This window comes from Mustela lutreola, chromosome 3 (assembly GCF_030435805.1).
Source record: "Mustela lutreola isolate mMusLut2 chromosome 3, mMusLut2.pri, whole genome shotgun sequence".
Taxonomy (NCBI): domain Eukaryota; kingdom Metazoa; phylum Chordata; class Mammalia; order Carnivora; family Mustelidae; genus Mustela; species Mustela lutreola.
Window position 1 is genome coordinate 76,475,436 of NC_081292.1, and position 23,873 is coordinate 76,499,308.

General features: G+C 44.1%; 1 protein-coding gene across 1 annotated transcript; it reads left to right on the plus strand.

Annotated features, from left to right (window-relative positions):
* The first annotated feature begins 2,224 nt into the window (after positions 1–2,224).
* SDR16C5 (short chain dehydrogenase/reductase family 16C member 5) lies at positions 2,225–17,720 on the plus strand. The gene is made up of 7 exons (XM_059166412.1): positions 2,225–2,362; positions 4,703–5,049; positions 9,725–9,856; positions 12,118–12,217; positions 14,196–14,340; positions 14,992–15,117; positions 17,366–17,720. Exons 2-7 carry the CDS (start codon positions 4,717–4,719, stop codon positions 17,457–17,459), a joined length of 930 nt encoding a protein of 309 aa, XP_059022395.1. The 5' UTR covers positions 2,225–2,362; positions 4,703–4,716; the 3' UTR covers positions 17,460–17,720.
* Positions 17,721–23,873: the final 6,153 nt, after the last annotated feature.

Consider the following 23,873-nt stretch of genomic DNA (forward strand, 5'->3'; position numbering starts at 1 on the left):
CTCAGAACTTCCCTCAAAGAAAACATGAAGACTTCATGGGCTGGTGTTTTGCACTGGCCACCAATCTGACCTCTTGCAGGCAGGTGATGTGAGCTGGAGCCCAGGACAGACTAGTCTGCGCCAGAATCCACTACCACTCCTAGGTGTTGCTCACCTCCCCACCTTGGCCCATTCCATCTCCAAAATCTGAAAGACCTTTCCAGTTACCTCTCCTCATGATGCAGGCTGGTTAGGGGCCCCTATTCTATGCACCCCAGGCATGGGGGTGCATGTCTATTGTGAAAATTAAAAACAAAACAAAACAAAACAAAAAAACAGGATGAGCCTTGAAAATTTGGAGCAGACAAAGCCAGTTGAGTCATAAGAGCAAAATTTAATTTAGCTTATTCTATAAGACTAACTTGACCTGAGCTGTTATCCCTCTGACAAAACTTGCAACTGTTTCCCAAGGTCAATAGATGGTAACCACTGACCAATTTCCTATCATTTAAGAAAATTCTAATATTATAACCAATCTCAGTGAAGAATAGTCACTGCCGTTTCACTATATAAGCTGCTTTAATATGAGACTCATGGGGCGCCTGGGTGGCTCAGTGGGTTAAAGTCTCTGCCTTCGGCTCGGGTCGTGATCCCAGTGTCCTGGGATCGAGCCCCGCATCGGGCTCTCTGCTCGGTGGGGAGCCTGCTTCCTCCTCTCTCCCTGTGATCTCTGTCAAATAAAAAAATAAAATCTTAAAAATAATAATAATAATAATAATAATATGAGACTCATTCCAGGTTTTGGTTTGAGCACTCTCAGTCTGCAAACTTTCTGGTGTGAGCCATAAACTTTCACTGACGACTAGTTCCATGTTTCACTGGTCTTATGTCTGTTATTTCTGTACTTTTGACACTAACATCCACACATGTGCAGTCCATGCATGTGTCCCCTCCACCTCCCCAACCAGCTCCCCAAAGCTCTGCAGTGCTCCAGAGCCAAACACCAAGCTGGGCACAACACTTGCCTGGCACAACACATGCTGGTAGGCAATGATTGCTGAGCTGAAACCCGTCCACACTCACCTGCCCCATTCACCTGCAGACAGCACAACTATGCACTTTGCACAGCTCACCACTCCCTACAGAACACCTGTAACGCACCAAAATGACCGTCACAGCTCTTCGCTGCACCAACTTTTCCAGACTTATACAACCCACCTGTTTCTTCTCATGGCCAAATAAAGAAGGAATGTTTAATTCCTCATGCAAAAATTGGCTAACCTGCTATCCTTCGAGCCTTCACCCCTTGTGTGTGTGTCTGACACAACCCTTTGTCAATTCCAAACAGTCTTGTCCTGACTCCCTGGCTTTCCTTCAACACTCTGTAATTTATGGATATTCCAGCTTCTTATATCACCCAGCAAACTCCACCCTATATAATCATCATTTCAACAGTGACTTATTCTATATTAGAGAATATACATTTTTTTGACAGATATACCATTGCTATACTGTCTAGATCTTGGTACACAGAGGTGTTCAGTGAGCACTGATTGGACCAGAGTATGTTGTTGACTTTTTCTCCACCTCATCTCCTTAGAACAAACCTCGCCCTCTCCTACTTCTTGGTCTCCCGCCAGTGCCGCACCCACTCCTGCCCAGCACTCCACCTGCCTTCCAAGAGACTATCCCACACCCACACTCCTTACAGCCATCAGGCCAGGGAAGCTGTTGACCTTGATCCCAACTACAGGAGTCAGATTCTGCTGGGGAATTCCTGCCCTGCTCTGCACTCTGCAGAGAACTGACCCCGCTCCCTGCGCACTCCCTGTCCCCCACCCAAGGACTCCTGCACCGGCCTCCTTTTCGGTCTCTAACACAAGGGTTCCCACTGTCCCTACCCCTCCCGGTTGTGCCTTGAAAACACCTGGGGAACCTTCCAACCCATAAGTTCTGACTTAATAATCCAGGATGCAGCCTGGATATCGGGATTTTTCAACATCCAGGGTTGATTCTTGTATTTGAACCGTGTGCGTCCAGCTATAGCGATCGAATGTCCCGCCTCTATAACTGGCAGCCTGGGGAAAAAAGAGGAGGGGTGGGGGAGGAAAGGAGGGAGGAAGGAAGGAAGGAAAGGAAGGAGGGAGTGAAGAAAAGAGGGAAGAAAGGAAGGAAAAGAAAAGAAAAGCGGAATCAAGGGGGCCCCAAGGCGGGGCCCCAAGGAGGCTCCACCCAGTGCGAGGGCGGAGCCTCCCCCACCTCGGACTTGGCCTAGGGCAGACGCGGAGATAAACTCCCGAACCTCGCGCAGCCGGGATCCTGCGACGCGGCGCGGGTGTCCGATCACTGCTTGTCGACCGACCGCGAAGGCTGCGTGTCCCGGGTGAGTTCCCCAAGTCCAGACCCGGGGCCGGGCGAGACCTGCGCGAGGAGGTGGCGCTGCACCCCTCCGAGGCGCCGTGGCTCTGCGCCCAGCCAGCCACCCACCCGCCGGCCGGCGGTAAAGCTGTGGCGGGGTGGCCTGAGAAAGGGGGGTGGGTGGCGTTGCGAGAGAGGGCGCGGGCCGGTGAGCCCCGGCCTTGAGGCTGGGAGTGAGCGGGCGAGAGCGCCCCGCAGCTCTCTGCTGCCCAGCGCGTCTACCACTCTCTCCCCACCGTGCCCAGTCCATCACAAACCTCTCACCGGGGCAGCTTGCTGCGTCCTGGCGTGGGAGGCACAAGACATCTGTTTACATTGCATCAAGTTAGTTCAGCACTTTTTTTTTTTTTTCCAAAGTAAGCTCTACGCCCAAGATGGGGCTTGAACTCAAGACTCTGAGATCGAGAGTTGCTGCTTTCCCGACTGAGCCAGTCAGGTGCCCCAAATTATTTCAGCTTTTGAACTAAGTAGTCAGGCCTTTACACACCAAAGTGTGTAACCCGATTAAATTTAATGTGCTCTGTAACTTCCTAAGACAGAGTCTTTACACTAAAACGGAACCTTACATTTACTTTTGTTTGTAAGTATACTTACTGTCACCGTCTTTCCTTGCTGTGGGCAGGGATCGTAATTTATATGCTAGCAGGAACACCAATCATAGCTCTAGCCAGTCCAGTCATTTTGCTGTTATGGTCCTGGCATTGTTCTAGAAAGGCCCCCACATTATGGGCATTAGGAGTGGAGACAGAGGTGATATGTAACTTGGCAGGTGCTGAAATCCAGCCCAACTCCTCTTGCCCCACCCCCACCCTATACACCCTGAAAGAAGGAGCTGTGTGCAGGACAATGAGAACCTTCCCCCTCACCACCTATTTGCTCAGAAATTTCATAAGGGATCTTAGGGGACAGTATTACACACCTTAACACTTTACCTGTATTAAGTTTTAACTTCCACAGCTCCCCGATTGGTGCATCCTGCAGAATCCCATTATTTAGAAAAAGAAACTGAGGCACAAAAGATAAAATATTTTAACCAAGTCTGCAGAAAAGTCAGTGGCAGATCCAGAATTCCAACCCAAACTTTAATCTCTACACCGCACTACCTGTGCAGATACTCAGCAGACACCCTAAACCCCAAATGAGAGAGACCTCAGGATGCCAAGCTATTGAGAACTTAATAAGCAGCTACCCAGACAGTGATAAGTGGTAAGACCTTGCTCCAGGTCTTACATCATGCCAGCACTGAACCGTGGAATCTGAAGTTTAGGGCCTCTGGCATTAAGAACCTTTCCCCAGGTCAGTGGTGAAACTTCTAGCCACCATATGGTGTTGGAGCCCACTGAGGAGAGAAATAGAACTCTCTCTCTTTGGCTCCTGGGTAGCTCAGTGGGTCAATGCCTCTGCCTTCAGCTCAGGTCATGATCCTGGGGTCCTGGGATCGAGCCCCGCGTCAGGGAGCAGGCTTCCTCCCCCCTCTCTCTCTGCCTACCTCTCTGCCTACTTGTGATCTCTCTCTCTCTGTCAAATAAATAAAATCTTTAAAAAAACAAAACAAAACAAAAAAACCCTCTCTCCCTCTGGCATGGACTCTCATAGTGGTGTGCCTGAAAGGGGGCATGGATGAGTTGGTGTGGGTCCTCTCGTGGAAGGAGTGTTGACAGTGCCCGGTCTGCTGCCTGTGGAGGGTACCCAGGGTGCTCCATTACTGTGGGAAGGCGGACCCTCATCCTTGCAGGTCTGAAGACACATATCCCACAATTGAACTTAAAATGAGAGTCTGAAAATCACCACTTGCCCTTCAGGTCACCTTCCTTCCAAATTCTGCACCAACCCCCCACGTATGGCCCCCCCCCATAAATAAGTCTTTAAAAAAATAATACCAGTACAAACCCCAAAGGAGGCAAAAGTAAAACCAGAAAGGGAGCAGTTACCACATAAACATTACAATATAGTTATGACTTTGAACATAAAAGCAGTCAGCGGGACTTGGGATTATTATGAAGAAAGGTTAACTATGAGAAAGAATTAACTTTTCCTTCAGGTCAAATATTGGTGAGGTTATAGTTCCTGGTTAGGGAACATTCTGTCCTGTCCTACTCAGATATGGGCCCAGCTTGGTTCTGTGAATGAAAGTTGGACAAGACACAGTCCCTGTGTCTAAGTTCAGAGTCTGCTACCAAGATAGAAGCTTAAATAACACGTCCCAGTTTCTTCTGCTATCTCAGAAAACATGAGCTCCATGTAGTCCACACACTCAGAGGGAGTGGTCACGGATGGCTTTATGTGGGTCTCTCTTCCTTTACAGGTCTCATCCACAACATGGCTTCCAGCCTGAAGTCATCCAAGGAATTGGTCGTTTTCTTAGGAAAATCGATGATTGCTTTTCTGGAGTCTTTGATTTTCACCATCATCCCCAAACCACGGAAGAATGTTGCTGGTGAAATCGTGCTCATCACTGGAGCTGGGAGCGGACTGGGAAGGCTCTTGGCCCTCCGATTTGCCCGCCTTGGATCCGTGCTGGTTCTCTGGGATATTAACAAGGAGGGGAACGAGGAAACGTGCAGGATGGTCCGGGAAGCTGGAGCCACGAGAGTTTATGCCTACACTTGCGACTGCAGCCAACGGGAAAACATATACAGAGTGGCCGAGCAGGTAGATCTTGTGTCTTGCTGTTCCCTGGGGGTAGTAAGCCCTGTACACGGATACACTCGCGTGTACTGTCCCTTTGCCTTGCTCAGTGCAGCTTTACCTGTCTCCAACTTCCCTTTAATTGAAAAAGTTTTGGGGAGTGAGAATTAGGATTTGTGAATTGTCATTGTATACCATACACCACATGAAACACCCCAGCTGTATTGTATCCTAATCCTATAAAGTGAGGTCCATGACTATCTCCGTTTCACAAATAAGAAAACCAAGGCTTAGGGAGGTAAGTAGCTCCCCTAAGGAACAGGTACTAAGTAGCAAAGATCCAGCCCAGCCTTGAGTCTGTTGACTCCATAGTACACACTTGGCCCTGCCAACCAGGTGGTACAGACTGTGTTACAGTATAGGAGGTAGAGGGTGGCCCTCTTCTTGAAGGAGGAAGGAGACATACAGATAATGAATAACCTCTCAGTGGTCCCAGCGCTAGCCCTTGACTAAGCCAGGGCTTGAACCCATATCCGGTCTGAGCTGAAACTCCCTATTTCTACCACACCACAGTGCCTTTCATTTGAATGTGTATTTCTCTTAAGTAATCATAAGAAAATCAGAATATTTCATTCATCCTAAAGATGCTTAACCACAGTTGCTCCTTTGGTGATGATACAGCTGCACATTTAAAGAAGACTTTAAGGAAATCAAATCCCCAGTAAGCAGTGGTAAGAGGTTTTTTGTTGTTATTGTTGTTCATCGAGGCAGGTACTTACTTGCTGCCTCTTTTCCCTCATAAGGTTTTTCTCTATACCCCCATCGGCATGAGTACTCCGCTCATCACTCTCCTGAGCCACCTTTTTGGCGGCCCCCAGAATTCCCCAATTTAGTGAGAAAGAAGGAACCAGACTGGCCTACAAAGAGCAGCCCAGCCCTATTGGAAAGTTCTTACACAGCTTCTAGCCCCTACCTCAAATACCCTTGCTGTTTCCCACCTTACTTCCTAGTGGTAAGATTGGCAAGTCATTGGCAGGTGAGTGTGCAGCTTCTGTTGAAATTTGTCTTTAAATTCTATACATCTGTGACTACCATCTCCAGTCCCACGGAGCCCCATACAGTCTGGAGACCCCAACCTGACAAGCTAGTGCCTCCCTCAAAGTGCCAACCTCACAGATGAATGTCTGTGCGCTTACAGCGATGATCACCTGGCCTGTCCCCTCATGCTGACTGCAAACAACTTCTGTAGCCACTCTTAAGCAATCTTCGGTTCATATTCACATACTGAAGACCATCCAAGCTAACTAATATTAGCAAGCTAATACGAGGCACTCTATAAATAACCACCTCTTCCCCATATCTGTGGCTTAGTTCTGACCAACATGCTTGGTTCAGAAATGGTCAAATGGTACATATTACCAGTTCATTATTCAGCTTTTCTTACTTATGGGTCTTAAGAAGAGTTGATTAGGTGCTCTTCGGAATTCAGGGGAAGCAAACTACTCTTCACTCATAAACTGGCCATTTGCACTTCTTCCTCTGGAGAGAGGAAAGATACCAAACGATTTTCTAAAAGTATTCCAGAGAGCAGTGATCATGATGAAAGGTTTCAGATTAGTAGGACATTGTGTCATCTCCACAGACCCCAAGAACTTTGAAAGCTAGTGTCCTCAGATCATAGTTTGACACTAAGTTCAGGAAGGTTTGGCACTAAGTTCAGAAAGGTTTGCTACTTGGCAACCAAGGTAAGCAATTATTTTAAACAATAAGCAAAACAATAAACACATGAGAGTGGGGCTGTGTCATGGTTGTTTACCTTTGCTGAGGCATGTAGAAGTGTCCTGACTACATTTAATGACTGATCCCTTAGACAAGTCAAATCAGAATCAATTGACTGCATTGGTTCAACAGTGGCGGGGGGGAGGAGGGGGCTTATTTGTGACATCTATGAGAATTCTTTAAGGTTTATTTTTGCTTCCTGATGTTCAAGGTCAAGTTTCAGGATCATTTCATCTTTTAAACCATGTCATCACTAGTAGAAGCAGACCTTTCTTTATTGCCCACCACCACTAATGAGTACTGGTTGGGAAGTTCATATCAGCCATCTTGGACAGTTTAAAGTGAGATGCTGACTTGCACGATCTTCTGGCTTTTCCTTCTTTTCTTTTTTTTTTTTTAAGATTTTATTTATATATTTATCAGAGAGAGCAGGGGAAAGCACAAGCAGGGAGAGTAGCAGGCAGAGGGAGAGGGAGAAACAGATTCCTGCTGAGCAGAGAGCCTCATGTAGGACTTGATCCAGGACCCTGAGATCATGATCTTAGCTGAAGGCAGACACTTAAATCGACTGGGCCACGCAGGTGCCCAATCTTCTGGCTTTTATTATAGCTGGGTTGTTTGTTGAGAAATCTCCACCAGCAGGCAGGCCCAGCTTATGTGGGAGTCTCACTAGACTTGTCATTCAGGGTTGAACACACTGTTGCCACATTCTTACAATGAGGAGAATAATGAATGCAAAAAAAAAAAAAAAAGAAAGAAAGAAAGAAAACTAGTCTGTTGCATTTTCCCTTAGCTGCTACCCTATGTCTCTTATAAAACAACACAGTGCAAACAAGCTTAATCTGATTGCATGGACGAGCATTTTATTGGGTTATCATTGGTCAGTAATACTTAAATATATGTCTCATACAATTAAACCTTTTTTTTCCCCTAATGTGGTAGAGGCTGAATACTCGTGATGTCTTTCCAAGCTAATTTAAAGAGCAAAGCAGACTTTGGAGCAAGATAATCCTTTAAAAAAAAAAAAAAGGGGGGGAAAGATAAACCTATATACAAAACAGATAAAGCAATATAAACCTATATACAAAACAGATAAGGCAATAGGAAGAAAGATTATTCACATGAAAAATCTTATCACAAGTGCTTAGCCTAGTACATTTAAGGTATGATTCATAAAGATACAGTATTCATATGCTGCAAAGACACAAGCCACAGATAATGAAATCAGGTGCCATTTTGAAATTAAAGTCTGATGTTAATTTTGTCAAGTATATGATAACATGCTTTATTCAGGTGAGAGGGGGCAGTGGACACACACATCTGTTTATTTCTCTGAGATGTCATTTCTGGCTTTGCCATCCCTGACTCTGAGCAAGGCTATGAGCTTCTGATGCTACTATCCTACTGGCTTCCAGTCCACAGCCCTGTCCAGCTTTTTTTTTTTTTTTTTCCATTTGAGTATAGTTGACACACAATATTATATTAGCTTCAGGCATACATCGTGGTGATTTAACAGCTCTACGTGCTAGGGTATTCTCACCACAGGTGCAGCTGCTCTCTGCCATCCCACAAGGGTACCACTGACTATGTTCCTCTTGCTGTGATTTTATTCCTGTGATTTATTCATCCTGTAACCAGAAGCCTGTATCCAATTTTGCCTTAGGTGGGGCTAGTTGTTTCTAGCCTTGACTTTTGTTCAGCTTGAATTTGACTAAATATTTTACCCACTCTCCAAATAAAACTGATCTATTTCCAGTGCTTTTATCTGAAAATGCTACCATAAGGTGAGGTTTCCTTGGTCCTATTTATTTCATCCTCAGTTTTCCCTAGACTGCCACTCTGGTTGGCTCAGAAATCCTTACCATGCCACCCTCATTGCTGGGGCTCAGGCCTTCCAGAGCAGTGGATGAGGTGGTAGCTTCCACCTGGCTTCAGTAATACCTCCTGCTCTGTGCCAGAATGTGCCATCCATGTAGAGAGCTGTACACACACACACACATAGGCACACACATGCATGCACACACACACACACACACACACACACACACACAGCTAGCATTGTAAGGGGTACTGCTGTGAGCTTCCTGTTCAGCACAGGGCAACTGCAACCAGGGGTTCTCTCTGATTGGGGGGGGGCAGAGCGCCTGCTTAGGATACAAATTACAGGAATGGAATTCTAAGCACAGAAAGGAACAAAGGGATAGATACCACCATCTCATGGCACCAATCCTGAAAAATCCTGCACTCACTTCTGCCATAATAGCCAAGATTACAAGCTAAAGATTTACTATAAATGAAAGGCTCCAAGGTCCCACGCAGAAATTATATTTCTTAAATACAAGTTATGGAGTACCTACTTTGGCCAGCATTACAGCAGCAAATGGGGCTTACTCTAATCCTCCCTTCACATATCTTAATACCTAGAAGCTGTGGTAGGGGGAAGAAAGCCAGCTAGTTGGTATAAGCAGGACAGACAGGTTCTGAGCTGTGGCGTGTGCATAAAACCTGTTTAGAAATGTCATGCTTCCTCTGTGCCTTCCTACTCCGCCCCATCTCGGTGTGTGCTGGGTCTGGATTTATATAACATGACTGTAATGCCCTCCTCAGTGATTGAAATAACCTCTACTTACCTGGAGCCTGAAAGAGGGACTAGAATGGCTCTAACTGCTCTGTTAAGGAAAGTAGCCCTGCAGTGTTGGAACCATCCTAGGGAGGGGGGAAGAACTGAGAAGAAAAGCATCAGACGTGGATCTCTGACGCACTGTACACTCAGCAGAGGAAATAAAGCATACTTTGCAGAGTACGTAACCTCCATCTGAGTTAACTAGGATAAGAAGCCTGTAAAACTATGGAAATTTACGCTTAGATCATGGAAAGAATTACTCCATGGGTGGTGTGTTGCTCTTGTTATTCAATGCAGGTTAAAAAAGAAGTTGGCGATGTCTCCATCCTAATCAACAATGCCGGAGTCGTGACAGGCAAAAATTTCCTCGACTGCCCAGATGAGTTGATAGAAAAGGCTTTAGATGTGAATTTTAAAGCACATTTATGGGTAATTATTTTTTCTTCTCATAATAAATCTAAAGTTACTCTGAATTTAGAAGTACCTTCCTCTTGTTTTCTTACAATTTTATTCACCTCTAACTAAAGCAGGGACTTCTCAATTTCAGATTTCTCCTGCTTGACCCCGATGCTCCCCCTCCCCCGCCCTGGATCCAACTTAACCTACACCTGTGTGAGCCTTTGCTCGGAAATCCTGCAAAGACAACTGTCCTATGGTTTTACTGTCATTTATTGATTATATCAGGTTCTGTCCTAGGCACTTCCTGTATAATCCTTGAAATAGCTCAGTGAAATAAGGGATCAGAGGAGTTAAAAGATTTGCTCAAGGCTGCACAGAAATGACATCACATAAACTTGACAAAGGTGACCTTTTAATTTCCCAAAACTGGAACCCTTTTGAAAGTGGAAAAGATAATAAAAAATAATAATGATGATGATTGAAAAGAGAAGGTGAAAGAGAACATTATTAATAAACAAGCATTAATCAGGTCTATTCTGGGCAAACCAAGATGTGCAGTCACCTCACTCAGTATCTAATCAAGGAAAAGAGAGTTTCTACCGTAGCCTGGGTAACATTAAAGGGCACAGGACAGGTGCCGCGGACATGAAGGATCATAGCCCCTGACTTCTAATATGATGTGCCCCTTGCAGAATTTGGGTTTTCCTAGCTTTTGCTGAACCTAGTCTTGCCACACGTCCCCATCCACAGGCATGCCCCCCATTGCCTCTTTGCCCCACTGCCCTGGGTGGCTGTCTGCTGGGAGGGTGTATTTGCTGGAGACTTCTGAGCTCCCTCCACCCTCCTTACACCTCCCCAGCAGACTCCCCGCCCTGCCATCATTGGCAGCCTTCAAATGTTATTTGGACTTTGTCGGTTTCTGTCACCTCGTTTCACCAAAAGTGTCCTGGCGCTGGTGGTATTGTTGGTGTTCTGTGTTGTTTTCAGGAGAAAGACGGAAAGACTCTGAACTAAGTGAGCACCGTGTTTCTTTGGGAGCTACTGCAAGTGACTTATGTGTTCTTGTCCCAAATATCCCTCTCCTTTGTTAGAATGAAGTTAGATTCTTAGGCCAGAATGAAAACAAAACCATCATCTCATTCATAGTCTCCACTACTGTTGTGTTCTTTTTCTTCCTGGGTCTCTTCTTTCCCTGCTTTCTCTCTCTTCCTCTAATTGTCCCCAGAGTCCTGGTGTCCCTGACCCCAGTCATTCTCACTCTGGACACTCTTTCTAGGCAAGTCTGCATACGTTCTTTGAGCCCTGCATGGAGTAGGCACTTAATTGCTAGTGGGTCAGAGGGCTCCTGGTGGCCATGCTCCCAAGGGATGCGTCCCCAGGGAGAAGTAAAGAGACTCACCTCAGACCATCAGAACTCAGGGAGCTTTTCATTATGCTTTGCTGTGGACTCGCTTTGATTTTCCGCCTCTAAGTGTTAGTTATCACGTGGAAAGTCATTGTGATGCACGCAAAGGTCATTTGACTTCTATAAGAGATCCCTTTTCTCGTATTTACTCATATGATTCAAGTGTGAAAATAAATATGAAATAGAAATTCATTGAAATATGCAAGTATTCCTGTGTAATGAGTTATTTCTGTGTTGTAGAACATATCTTCTGTCAAAGCTCATTTCTCTCTCCTTTACCTTCTTTTTCCCACAGGTCCCACATCAAAGGTGAAGGTGCTCTATATTACTGAGACACAGCACACACCCATTCTTTCTAACATATCCTCTCTGCTGACATGGAATCGAAATTAGAAACCATTATTCAAAGAAGTAGAGACGAACTTTAAAACAAAGTGATTTTTTAAACCAAAGCCAATAGTGGCATGTCCTGTGCACAACGTTCAGAAAAATTTGAAATCCAAATATGATCCAAGAGGTGAAAAAAGGCAATATAAATCTAAATTATCATATCTCCAGTACTCTCACTGGTGTGTGGGTTGTGCCTGCCACAGTTAAGATTCTCCCATACTTCTTGAATTATTGTCAGAATATTGTTTTTTAAAGTCACATATACATGAAATATAAGTCTAAATAAGTTGTTTTGAACAATATTGGAACTGCCGTCATTAAATACTGATTTGCCAGGTTGAACAAACTAAGAGGCTTGCTTGCCAGATGTTTACATTTTTATACCCTAGTGCCTTCAGGTAGTTTGATGAGCTTAAAAGACTCTTTTCATAACAACGATCATATAAACATCTGAAAAAAGTGTAAAATGTTAACAGTTCTTTCTTGCTCTTCTTAGACTTATAAATCCTTTCTTCCTGCTATGATCGCTAATGAGCATGGACATTTGGTTTGCATTTCAAGTTCAGCTGGATTAGTTGGAATAAATAAACTGGCAGGTAAGAGAAATATATTATTTAGCAGTTGCAAAAAGTTTTATAACTTTATCTTACTTAGCTCTGAACAATCAGCACTCATTTGATGTACCAATGATAAAGGGTTATAAATTAAGAAACATATTCAATAAGATAAGTGGTTGAGAACATGGTACAGCAGAATTGCCTATCAGATTTGCTTACATGCAGGTGAACTCTGCACTTTAGAATGATTAAGTCAGCGCAATCTCCTGGGCTTTCAAAAAACAAAGAGGGGCCCCAGGGGGTTCAGTCAGTTAAGGGTTTGCCTTCTGCTCAGATTGTGATTCCAGAGTCCTGGGATCCAGTCCTGCATCAGGCTCCCTGCTCCCTGCTCAGCCAGGAGTTACCTTCTCCCTCTGCCTCTCCCCACTGGCTTATGTACTCTCTTTCTCTAGCTCTCTGTCAAATAAATAAACAAACAAACAAATAAAAATTAAAGAGGAAAAGAGAGACCTTACTGATAAATTCTATTTATGCAAGTGATTAGCATAGTCACTATCTGGGGGACCCCTGGCCCTGTTAATGGGATGGTAAGGAGAAGCACTCTGGCTTCTGAAATTTTCATTAAGTGGTCTCCTTCTGCTGGGCATGTGAAGAAAGTTTCTCCAGTCCAAGAAATCTAAAATTAACCTCTCTGCCTCCCACTGGTTGCAGACTCTCAGCTCAAGATGGTAAGCACAGTTCAGCTCCATTATGGGAATAGAGTTCCCAGAACCATCAGTCACCCCAAATGTTATGCATCTGTACACATCTCCCCATAAGCGGTCCTCCCCTTCCTCCATCCTTCTTAGAGTTCACTAGGTTTTATTGTGACCTTGTGGGTCTCTGAACTCCTGCTGGTCTATTTGTAGTGCCTATGAATCCTTTTCCTGGCACAGTATCTCTGTCTTAGGATACAAGACTCTTCCACGCCCTGCTCACCCTAGAAGCATGTGTAAGACTTTTGTAATTCCCGTGGTGTGGGTCTTGGCTCCCTGCTTCATAATCAGTGGGAGTGCTATGTAGAATGCAGATTGCCTGAGTCCGGGTTGTTTCTGCTCATCTGAATTTCAGAGATGCAAGGGCTCAATGAGGTGCATTCATGCCCCACGACTCAGGTGATCCTAGAAGCTGCTCGGGACTCCCCTCTCCCCTTCCCTTCCTCTACTGTCTAACCCGCCGCAGTCTAGGAACGTGACTCTTGTTGGTTGTAGTGGCTGCCTCTCCCCAGAGGAAGGATGGCTCATTTGCCTCTTCTGACTTTGTGAGGAAAAGGAGAGTCAGAGTCCACTTAAATGCCGGTTCTTCTCCAAGTGTTCTGTGAGTTCAAGATTCAGGTGTTCACTTGGCGTGAGTATGATTGTAGACAGAAAACTCAAAACTGACATTGATGCCACTTCCCACTCCCGCTGCATTCTCAAGATGGGTAAGAAGTAGACGTTGACGTTTGCCAGTCTGTTTTTCTCCAACAAAGGGAAAGTTAGAGGTTTAGTTAGAATATAGTTAGAATACTTAGAAGAAAATTTGATCTGAGTATCATGACCCATGGTGATCTCTCTTGCCTGGACTCCTGCATCCCTTATTATTTCATTTCTTCTTCTGTGTGTCTCCCTGCCCTGATGCTCTTGAAACTCTTTGGGTCAGGGACTGGACACACATGTCATGCTCCACAGAACAGTTCACCCAGTGTCTGACCTCTCGTCAGTGTGGAAGTAAAGTCTAGCAGGGTGACCCGCAGGGGACTCCCCGAAGCCCTGCATCTCCCGGAGGGCACTTGGTCCTTGTCAACAGACCTTTAGGTGACGCTGCTCCTCCCCACGCATTCCTTACTTCCTCCGGTGGGCCAGACCAAGATCATACAAAATAAGAACTCTGACATGACTGTCCTATTCTCCGTGTGTATTCGTGTTTATGAGGAAAGCTTAATGTAATGCCGCTTAAAAACACTGGAATATACATTGGCATTGTTTGCCTTTTTCAGATTACTGTGCAAGTAAATTTGCAGCCTTTGGATTTGCTGAATCTGTATTTATGGAAACAATAGTCCAGAAACTAAAGGGGATCAAAACCACTATTGTGTGCCCATTTTTTATAAAAACTGGAATGTTCGAAGGTTGTTCTACTGCGTAAGTATGTCCTTTGATTTCAAAGAAATGACATATTTTTAAAAATGATTGACTATTTTATATTGTTCTATTCATTAATGTTGTTTTAAAAAGGTATTTTGTAGGATTCAGCTGGATTTATAAGTGATTTCAGAATTGTTTCTTTCTTCAAATGTGTTTGTGATTAAGCCATTGAGTTTATTAATGGTTTGGGATGGTTTAATGGGATGGTTTATGAAGGCCGGGTCCAGCTCACCCCACGCCATAGCCAGATCTGCTAAGCACCCCTGCAGCGTTCCTGGCCATAGTTTCTTTCTGCCACCAAACTCCATTCTGCACTCTTCCCTGACTGATTCCACAGCAAGACTGAAAATCATGGGGATGGAGGGCACAGATACCTAATTCTGCATCTTGTGGAGATGTCAGGAAGTTGTTTAATATGGTTTCATGCAGATACATATATTGTATCATCAGTGTGTTAATTAGAGCATCATTTGCCATTTTAAAGTTAAGTTGTCACTAGCATGTTGATAATAAAGGAGTAAAGAGAGAAATCGATCAGATCTAGAAGGGAAAGAAGTAAATAAGTGCTAATGTTTGCAGCCTTTTTTTATCCCTAATCTATAAGATTTTTTTTAGTAATTTATAATTTTTTTTTTCTTAACTCCTTAGCCGTCCTTTCCTGTTACCCCTTCTGGAACCAGAGTATGTAGCTGACAAGATAGTAGATGGCATCCTGACAGACAAAGTATACTTAAATGTGCCAAAGTTTATATCCTTCGTGTTGTTCTTAAAAAGGTAACCGTATCAGCTTCCTATTACTTCTCTAACGAGCCAGTCAACAACTCATTCTCCTACCAGGAGGAGCCACTTTAAAAATATCTGTTAAGTGAATGCCCTTGGATCCCTTCCTTGTGCCTGTCTGCCAACATGACCTCAAATTCGCAGAGCCTAGAAGATGGAATTGGATCCTGCCAGCCACCTTAGTATTGCATGATTGTCAGAGAGAAGTGCATTTACTGAATGACCTGTGGACAGATCGAAGTCTTTTTTTTTTTTTTTTTTTTTTTTTTTAGGATAGATGGTCTTCTTGTGGGTATCACAGAGTAATTGCATTGGAACAGATATTGTATCCACACTTCTTGAGTACAGATCCCCAGAATCAAGGGCAGACAGTAAGCCAAACATTTCAGGAAGTTATAGTATGGATATAATTGGCAATAAAGGATAAACTTGAAGTATAAGAGGGTTAAAAGCATTGGCGGTAGGGACTAAAAAGATAACCACCTCTTGAAAACACCAAGGGCATATTTGCTTACCCTCTCTAGTCCCATTTGGATTCACATTCTAATTATACAGCACCCCCCACCCCATCAAAGTTTCTGCTTTGCAAGGAAACATATTCCGTGATTGAACCACTTTCCTCCATGGCACTGAAATGTGTCTCGTTTTAACGTTCACTGACTCTAGCTTTGCCCTTAGCGTTATGACTAATTCCTTCCCTCTTGACAGCAGTTCTTGAGTTATTTGAACATAGATAGTATGGCTGGCAGCCACTGTCCTTCTTACATAAGGAAATGCCTTTTTCTTTCCTGTTAATTGTATCTACTTTGCACAACGCACCAAAATCATTCCTATGTCCTTTCACGGACCAGGTTTCACAAGAGAGATAGAGCCGACAGGCTCTGGGAGGCGGGGCAAAGGACCTTGGACAAGCACTTTGAAATCTGGGATTATGATCCTGCAGTTTACTAAATTTGTGACTCTGAGCATGCCCTTTATTCTCCCAGCCAGTTTCTTGTTTACGATTTAGAAGTCAATGCTTGTTCGAGCTTGTAGATTAGTGAGCGTCACGCAATTTTTAGGACAGTGTGGGCATTCACAGGAGAGTGGCTATCTGTTGCTTAATCGATAGAAGTATGTGGTATAGTAATGCCAAGTGTAAAGAACAGAGGAGTTAGTTTTTCTAATGTTTTTGAATAATCATAGAGGTTATATTTACTTTTATAAGATATGAAAGATCTACATAGTTCCTGAGAAGTACTTGGAAACAAGAAGTTCAGTAAAGGGGATGACATCACACATTCCCTCAAATATTCATTCAGTAAGCATTAAAGAGTGCCTAATGTGTGCCACAAATTGCTGATCGTCCTAGGACCCGGGGTTACAGCAAAGAAGGAGAGAGAAGAGTCCTTGCCTTCACTGAAATTTTCTTCTTATGGGGTGGGTGGCAGGGAACAGACAAAAAAGTTAAGTAAAAGAAAAGGCATGCTGGGTAGTCATAAGTTCTAGGAAGAAACAAGAAAGCAAGAAAGAGAAATCTAAGAATAGGAGGCAGGCGGTGATGCAAGTTGAGTTTGGCCGTTCAGTGTGTTGCTTAGGAGAGGGATCATGGACAAGGTAAAATGTGACATCCTAGAGAGCCCACAGATGGACAGTGAGCTGAGTGTCCTTTCCTTTCCTCTACTCTGAGGACAGGTCTTAGGTTTAATGTGCCTCCCCTTGCTCTGCATTGTGACTGTCAGAGGGGTGGGGTCTGTGCTGTCTTGGGAACGGTGAGTAGGCATGGAGATGAGCAGTCCTAGTTAGGTCTTGCCAAAGGTTCTGGGACCTATCTAATCCCACAGGAGTGCCAGAAACAGAGACCGAGGACTTCATTTGATTCCAGAAGAAACAGGCTCAAGAGTTAAGTAATGGACCTGGGATGGTTTGTGAGTGACAGGGCTAGGATCCAAGCTAGGCTTATCCGACTCCATAAGGCTTCACTGCTTCCTGTCAATCATGATGTAGTGCAGTGAAGCTTTGGAAACCGATGTGAGAAGTGAGTTGAGTAAACGTAAATAAAGCCAGAAGAGTTAGAAAGGCCCTGAGCCAGTTCCCCCCATATAGTGGACAAGCCCCAAGTGGTCCTAAATCACGCACACTGATGTGTGCACATGCCAGTGACTCCCATCTGCAGCAAAGTCAGTGACCCTGCATCTCGGCCGAGTTGGTCGAGGCGCTTCCATGATAGTAACCAAGAAAACTTCTCTTGTGTTCTCTTTAGTATCTTGCCTGTCAAGATGGCAGTGCTTACGGCTGACTATATGGGCGCTTTTAATGTGATGGACAGCTTTGTTGGCAAGAACAAGAAAAACTAAAGACCAACTCCATGGCTGATACCCGGCATTCCATAATCCTATTTCAAGAAAAGCATTTTTGTCCAACAGTGTATCTGGAAACTACAAGTACCATTCTTTCTCTGCTCTCTGGACTATTTTCAACCAATACCTTTGAAAATAATGTTCCTATCTGCTTTCTGGTTGTTGTTGTTGTTGTTTAGTTAAAAAAAGGAAGAGCCTATTTTTGTCATTTCTGCTTGCAACTGATTTGTTAAGAAAATGAATCCTGTCTCTCATGAACTGCCCTTCACTTTGGTCATTGGGGACGAGGCCCAAGCAGAAGAGGTGGCTTTGCTTGAACCTGCAGCAGGGTACGGTGAGGAGTGAAGAGGATGGATGAGTACTTTGCTTGAATGCCCTCTAAACAGAGGACACAGAGTTCAGGGTTCCCTGTCACCTTGAGTCCCATGTCCTTCTTTCCAAAGCCAGCCATACAAATGCTCTGTTCTACATGTCCCAGGTACTCAGACTACATACCAGTCCCACTCAGGGTATTTCAGGGGCCACTGTGCCCTGCACATTCCCTGAATGAACTTAGTAGACAGTGATTTTCGACCAAATTCTGTGTTGGAGCATTTTTTTTTTCCCTAGAAGAGATTAAAGAATGGTTGCTTCTTATTCGGAAAATGACGTTCCACTGAGTTAGATGAACTGCTGCCTAGTGGACTGGAAAACATATTCATGTGATTACTTTCAAATGTTTAATTTAGTATTTCAGAGTGGGATTCATGTTATATTTTTCCACAGAATGGACAGGTCTATGAATTGGCATTCATCTGTGATGCCTTCATTTCAGATCTATTGTATGCTTACAGTTTAATGAACTGGCCAACTGGAGATTGGAGATTAACTATAAAAGGAAGATTAAGAAAAATATGTTAATTACCATATCCCTGAAACTCCTTCCCAGGCTGGGAGGGGCATCTGCCTTGCGAGAAAAACAGGAGCCTTTGTCTCTCACCTTCTTTTGTGTGGGGAGCAGAAAAGGATGAGAAGTACCTCAGAAGACTCTGTGAGATTCAAAAGAAACAAGTCATGAATATCTTGGGGGTAAGATGCTCTTAGAAAGGCAGTGGCCTCAGGGAATGTAGAATCTGGAATCCACTGTGGACTGATTTATCTTGAGCTGCCTGAGTGATTCTGACAACTCTGCCCCTATATTTCTTGTCTGTGCAGAAAGCCTCCAAAAAGCGGGGGTGACAACAACTTGTTTTATAATTATAAAAGTAATAGCTGAGGTTTTATTGTGCCTGGCACAAATCTATGCCCCTTACACATATTAGTTCTCTAAACAAGCATATCACACCATTACTCGAAGAATAATAAAGGTATTTGGTGTATGCTGAAGAATAAAAGGCATTTTATTTCACAAGAGTGACATCCTACTCAACTGCAGACGTGTACCAAGCAGCTCAAAAGGCCCTCTTAGCCTAACCAGCTAATGTTCCAAATCCTTGGTTAACAAGGTTAATTAAGAGAGAGGCACAATATTGCTCCCCTATTACAATTCCAAAAGCGTACATTCCAGGGGCCTGTCTATTTAGCTGAAGAATAAAGAAGAGACTCGAGGGATTTCCAAGAACAAAGGTCTGGGGCACAGTGGGCAGCCACCACGTCGTCACAACATTAACAGCAATTTTTTCTAATTGGAGTGCATCTTGGCTGAACTGCTACAAAGGCCTGAAATTCAATTGTGGTTTTACAGTACCCATGAAATTGTCTAAACAAATTTGGATTTACTTGAAGAGCTTCTATGAGAAGAGACCACATGTAAATTACAGCGTTCTAGAGGGTAATCTACAACAAGGTGACTTCATCCAAGGGGAGCAAGTGCTCTCCGCATTGGTTTCCCAGCAGTTTCCACTTGAAGTTTTGCCCTAATGAAGCCATGATCAAAAGCCTGATGCCTAAGCAAGTCTTGAGACGTGGAAGCCTCAAAGATCATCCAGAATGACATGATTTGGCATCCAGGAGTCAGCTGCTGCTCAAGAACTGAGAAGAATTCTTGACATTAGAAGGAGTTTGGCTGGATACAAATGTGCAACCATGCCCTTGTTCTGTTCCTTTGGGTTTTACACTGTGATGCAGTATTAGACCACAACAAAGTACTGTGGGCTGGGGAGCTGAGACAACAACAATTTATTGCCTTACAGCTTTGGAGCCTGGAAGTCCAAAATCAAGGTGTCAGGTGATTTGTTTCTGTGAGAACTCTCTCCCTGGCTTGCAGAGAACATCCTTCTGTGTCCTCACACAGCCCTTCCTTTGTGTGTAGGTGCAGAGAGGGAGATCTCCCTCTTCCTCTTCCTGTAAGGCCGCTAATCCCATCATGAGGGCCCCACTCCCATGACCGGATCTATCCTTAATTATCTCCCTGAAGCCTCATCTCCAAACACCACCACACTGCGGGTTTAGGGCTTCACTATATGAATTTGGGGAGATATAAACAGTCCATGATAGAAAAGGAAATCCAGGCTATACATGATCTTTACACTCCTCAGTGTTCTAAGACTGAGGTAGTCATGATTTGTCAAATGAAGTCATTTAGAATCTTAGAGGTAGAGTGACTCAGATGTTTGGAAATAAACAAAAACAAAAAACCTGAATAGCAACCTCCAAGAGTTAGCACTTGAGAGAAACATGACCAAGAATTTGGGCCAGCAAACAAGAGCTGACATGAGGCAAAATGTCCCATGCAGAACTAGTTTGTGAAGACCTCTTATGGTGGTCTCCACCTTCATTTCTGGGATAGTGGCCTGTTTGGGATTTATTCAAACATCCCAGCTCACTTCCCTCCCAAGCTACTGAACAGTTTCCTTCTGCTATGAACATGCCACAGCTGAGCCACTGAGATTGCCATTCGTGGCCTGGATTCCTTTTTTTTTTTTTTTTTTTTTTTTTTCCCCTCATAAGTTTGCTATCAACTTGGAGACCAAACCAGTAACAAGTGCACCAGTCATTGGTGCTCAGCCCTTGGGGAGTCTGCTTCTAAGATGGTAATGTAAGTGTCCTTGCACCTGGACCCCCTTCCTCTGGACCAGTACTAAGTAAAGCAGTGATGGCAGAGGTAAGGTCCCTCAGCTCCGTGTCCTCAGTTCCTGCTGCAGGGCTTGAGCTTCATTGGTTGGCCTCACATTGTCTTCCTCCTAGCAGTTTCCAAAGGCTAGCCTTGATCTCCCATGGGGCCTCAACTCAGAGCCAGGCAGATCTGTCCCCCTTCGCTCCTTCTCTTCCCCCTGGTGGCCTTTCTGTGCTTCCTTCTCAAGTCCACCACAACCCATCCCATCACCCACTCTTTCCCAAGGGTAACTTCTCTTGCCTCACCAAGAAAATGGAAGTTGATAAGGACAAATTCCTTCAGCAACCCAAACTGATATCTTCACAGGCACTTCCTTCTGCCTTCACCTCCCTGCTCTGGTTGACCCTGTGGCTTGCACTTTCCTTCCAGTACTTTCCAGGGCTTTTCTCCCACACCTCAGTATCTCCACCTCCAAGCTGTTCCCTGCATCCTGTCAGTGTACTAACCACTGTGTGAAGCTGAAAACTAGCAAAAATAAATTAACTTTACAAAAACCTCCATCCCACTCCATCCCAGCAAATCTCTCTTCATTGGTAACATCATCTAAAATACAGCCTAGAGGAATTTGTCCATCTCCTCTCCTCACATTGGCTCCTAAGCCACCCTGCTTCCACCTCCAATGGGTCACAGCGATTTCTCTGAAAAACGGGGATTTCACTCCACATCTTATTTTCTTCTTAGGACTGATATTAACCTCTCTGCCCTTGTTCTTGGTATCATCTGCCTACGGGCCTGTTCTGCTGTCCCCTCCTCAAATTATTAATGTTTGTCAGGTTTTTGTCCTTGGATTCCTCAATGTGTAGATCATGCCCCACCCCCAGGACTTCTAACCATGTCCACTGTTCCTCCTTCTGGGCTCTGTCCATTATTATCAGCAAGATGGCCACCATCATGGCTGCTTTCCAGGCAGCAGATGTAGGAAGGGACAAAGACTAAAGAAATAAAGGCATCAATTTGTCTTTTAAGAATATTTCTAAAAGCAGCCACACAACATTCTTCAAACATTTGGGCCAGATGCTAGTGAGACTGGGGATTGTAGTTTTTCCTACAGTAGCCATGACTCCATCTAATAACTAGAAGAGTGGGGAAAAGGGCATTCAAGTCATCTTGGTCACAGACTCTCCCAAGTCACAGCTGGGGATTCAAATAAGTTTAGCTATGCAACTTGGGTCAAGTGAGGTGAACTTTCTGAAACCCTTTTCCAATTCTGCCAATGACTGTAATTCCTCATATGATTGTTGTAGGGATTGAGGTGACAATTATAAAATGCCTAATGTAAGGTTGGTTATATACTCAATAAACACCTGTCTCTACTATGTCCCCTAACTAAATTCTGACCTTGAACTTCCAGTTTGTGAAAATATGTGTGGTACTACTTGAAATCTCTTTATCTTACAATTATATTGACACTTTCTAACCTGTATATGAAAGGTATTTTAGTATTTCATGGTGAGAAGTGGAATTATTACCTCTGGATGAACATTTGTGAAGGTTACAGCATTGAGAAACAAGTCCACTGGAAGGCTGATGTCTAATCAGAAGCTAATAGAAAGCTCCCTTTCTCCCCACTCCATACTATACACCAACAGACACCCAGCATAGCAGCAGATTACATTGCTATAAGTCACATGCTCTCTCTCTGAAAAGAAATACTTAGGGAAACCCAAAGATTACAGAGGAGACAAAAACAAGGATCCTAAGGGAATTTGAAGTCTTTGGCACTTATGGCCACAGAGAACATTGAACAAGCTCCTAGCCAGATAACATCAACGCTCACACCAAAAGCCTACTTACCCCAGTTTCTATGACCCAATAAAATATGCTCAGCTTTCAACAAAAACTCACAGAATGTGCCAAAAATCAAGAAAGAACACAGTTTGAGGAGACAGAGTACCATTTGACCCACACTCAGATATAACAGAGATGTTCAAATTATCAAGAAAAGAATTTAAAATAACTATGATTCCTGTATTAAGGGCTCTGATGGAAAAGTAGATAAGTAGATAAAGTAGATGTTATCCAGCTAACAGGCCTTTTTCCTCTTTCCACAACACCTGAGTCATGTTAATACAGGGAATTTTGGAAAGCCCTTAGGAATGGGGGCTGATTGCCAGGGGAACCAACCATGACTAAAGGGTTGGAATTTTTAGACCCACACCCCAGCCTCCAAGGAATGAAGAGGGGCTAGAGGTTTAATCAATTGCCAGTGGCCAATGATGTAATCTATCATGCTTAAGTAATGAAGCCTCCTTTAAAACACAAGAAGGCAGGCCTTGGAAATATTTCCATGTTGGTGTATGCTTCTACCTGCCTGGAAGATGGTGCACTCCATTCCATGGGGACAGAAGTTCCTGCACTTGGGAACTTTCTGGGATTTGTGTACCTCTTCCCCTAGCTATTCACCGACATCCTTTATAATATCCTTTATCATAAACTGGTAGACACAAGTAAATGATTCTCTGAATTAGTTGAGCCTTTCTAGCATATTAATCAAACTGGAAGAAAGGAATGGGAACCTCCAATTTATAGCCAGTGGCTCAGAAGCACAGATAACAACCTGGACTTAAAATTGCCTTCTAAATGGGGGAAGACTTGTGGGACTAAGGCCTGTCGACTTTAAAGTAAAACAGCCAGTTATTTTACCGCAAAATGGGTCTATTCAGGAATAACAGAAAATGCAATTCAGGACATGCCATGGCAAACCATAAAGTCTAGAGATCAAGGAGAGGAAGGTTACTTTCCAGAGAGAAAGAAGAAGGTGGGAGGGGCTGCTTTGAATGAAATCCGTTGGAGGCAAGTGAGAGTTCTAGGCTCTGATGGTTTCTCATTGGCTAAGTTGTCGTGTTTTCTTATTGGCTGAGCTTATTGCTGTGTCAGGAGTCCTCAGACTGGAATAGTAGAGTAGGCTCCTTCTGCTAGTAGTGAAAGGTACATCTTTTCCCATCGGGGTTGTGACTACAAGTGATAGGGCATGAGAGCTCCCATTTCTGGCCTCCTGACTCCATTTTATTTATTTATTTATTTATTTATTTACTTTTTAAGACTTTATTTATTTATTTATTTGACAGGCAGAGATCACAAGGAGGCAGAGAGGCAGGCAGAGAGAGAGAGAGAGAGAGAGAGAGAGAGGGAAGCAGGCTCCCTGCTGAGCAGAGAACCCGATGCAGGACTCGATCCCAGGACCCTGAGATTATGACCCGAGCTGAAGGCAGCGGCTTAACCCACTGAGCCACCCAGGCGCCCCCTGACTCCATTTTAGATGAAGTTTCCTTTACTGGGTTTCACATTTCCCCCTTTTGTTCAAGATCTTTCTCTGA

What these genes read in the sequence shown, in the direction of transcription:
- SDR16C5 (XM_059166412.1), top strand. Translation starts at nt 4,717, where the DNA reads ATGGCTTCCAGCCTGAAGTCATCCAAGGAATTGGTCGTTTTCTTAGGA. An exon ending in ATTTTAAAGCACATTTATGG is followed by an intron (nt 9,857 to 12,117) that starts GTAATTATTTTT and finishes TGCTCTTCTTAG; the next exon opens with ACTTATAAATCCTTTCTTCC. An exon ending in TTCGAAGGTTGTTCTACTGC is followed by an intron (nt 14,341 to 14,991) that starts GTAAGTATGTCC and finishes TTAACTCCTTAG; the next exon opens with CCGTCCTTTCCTGTTACCCC.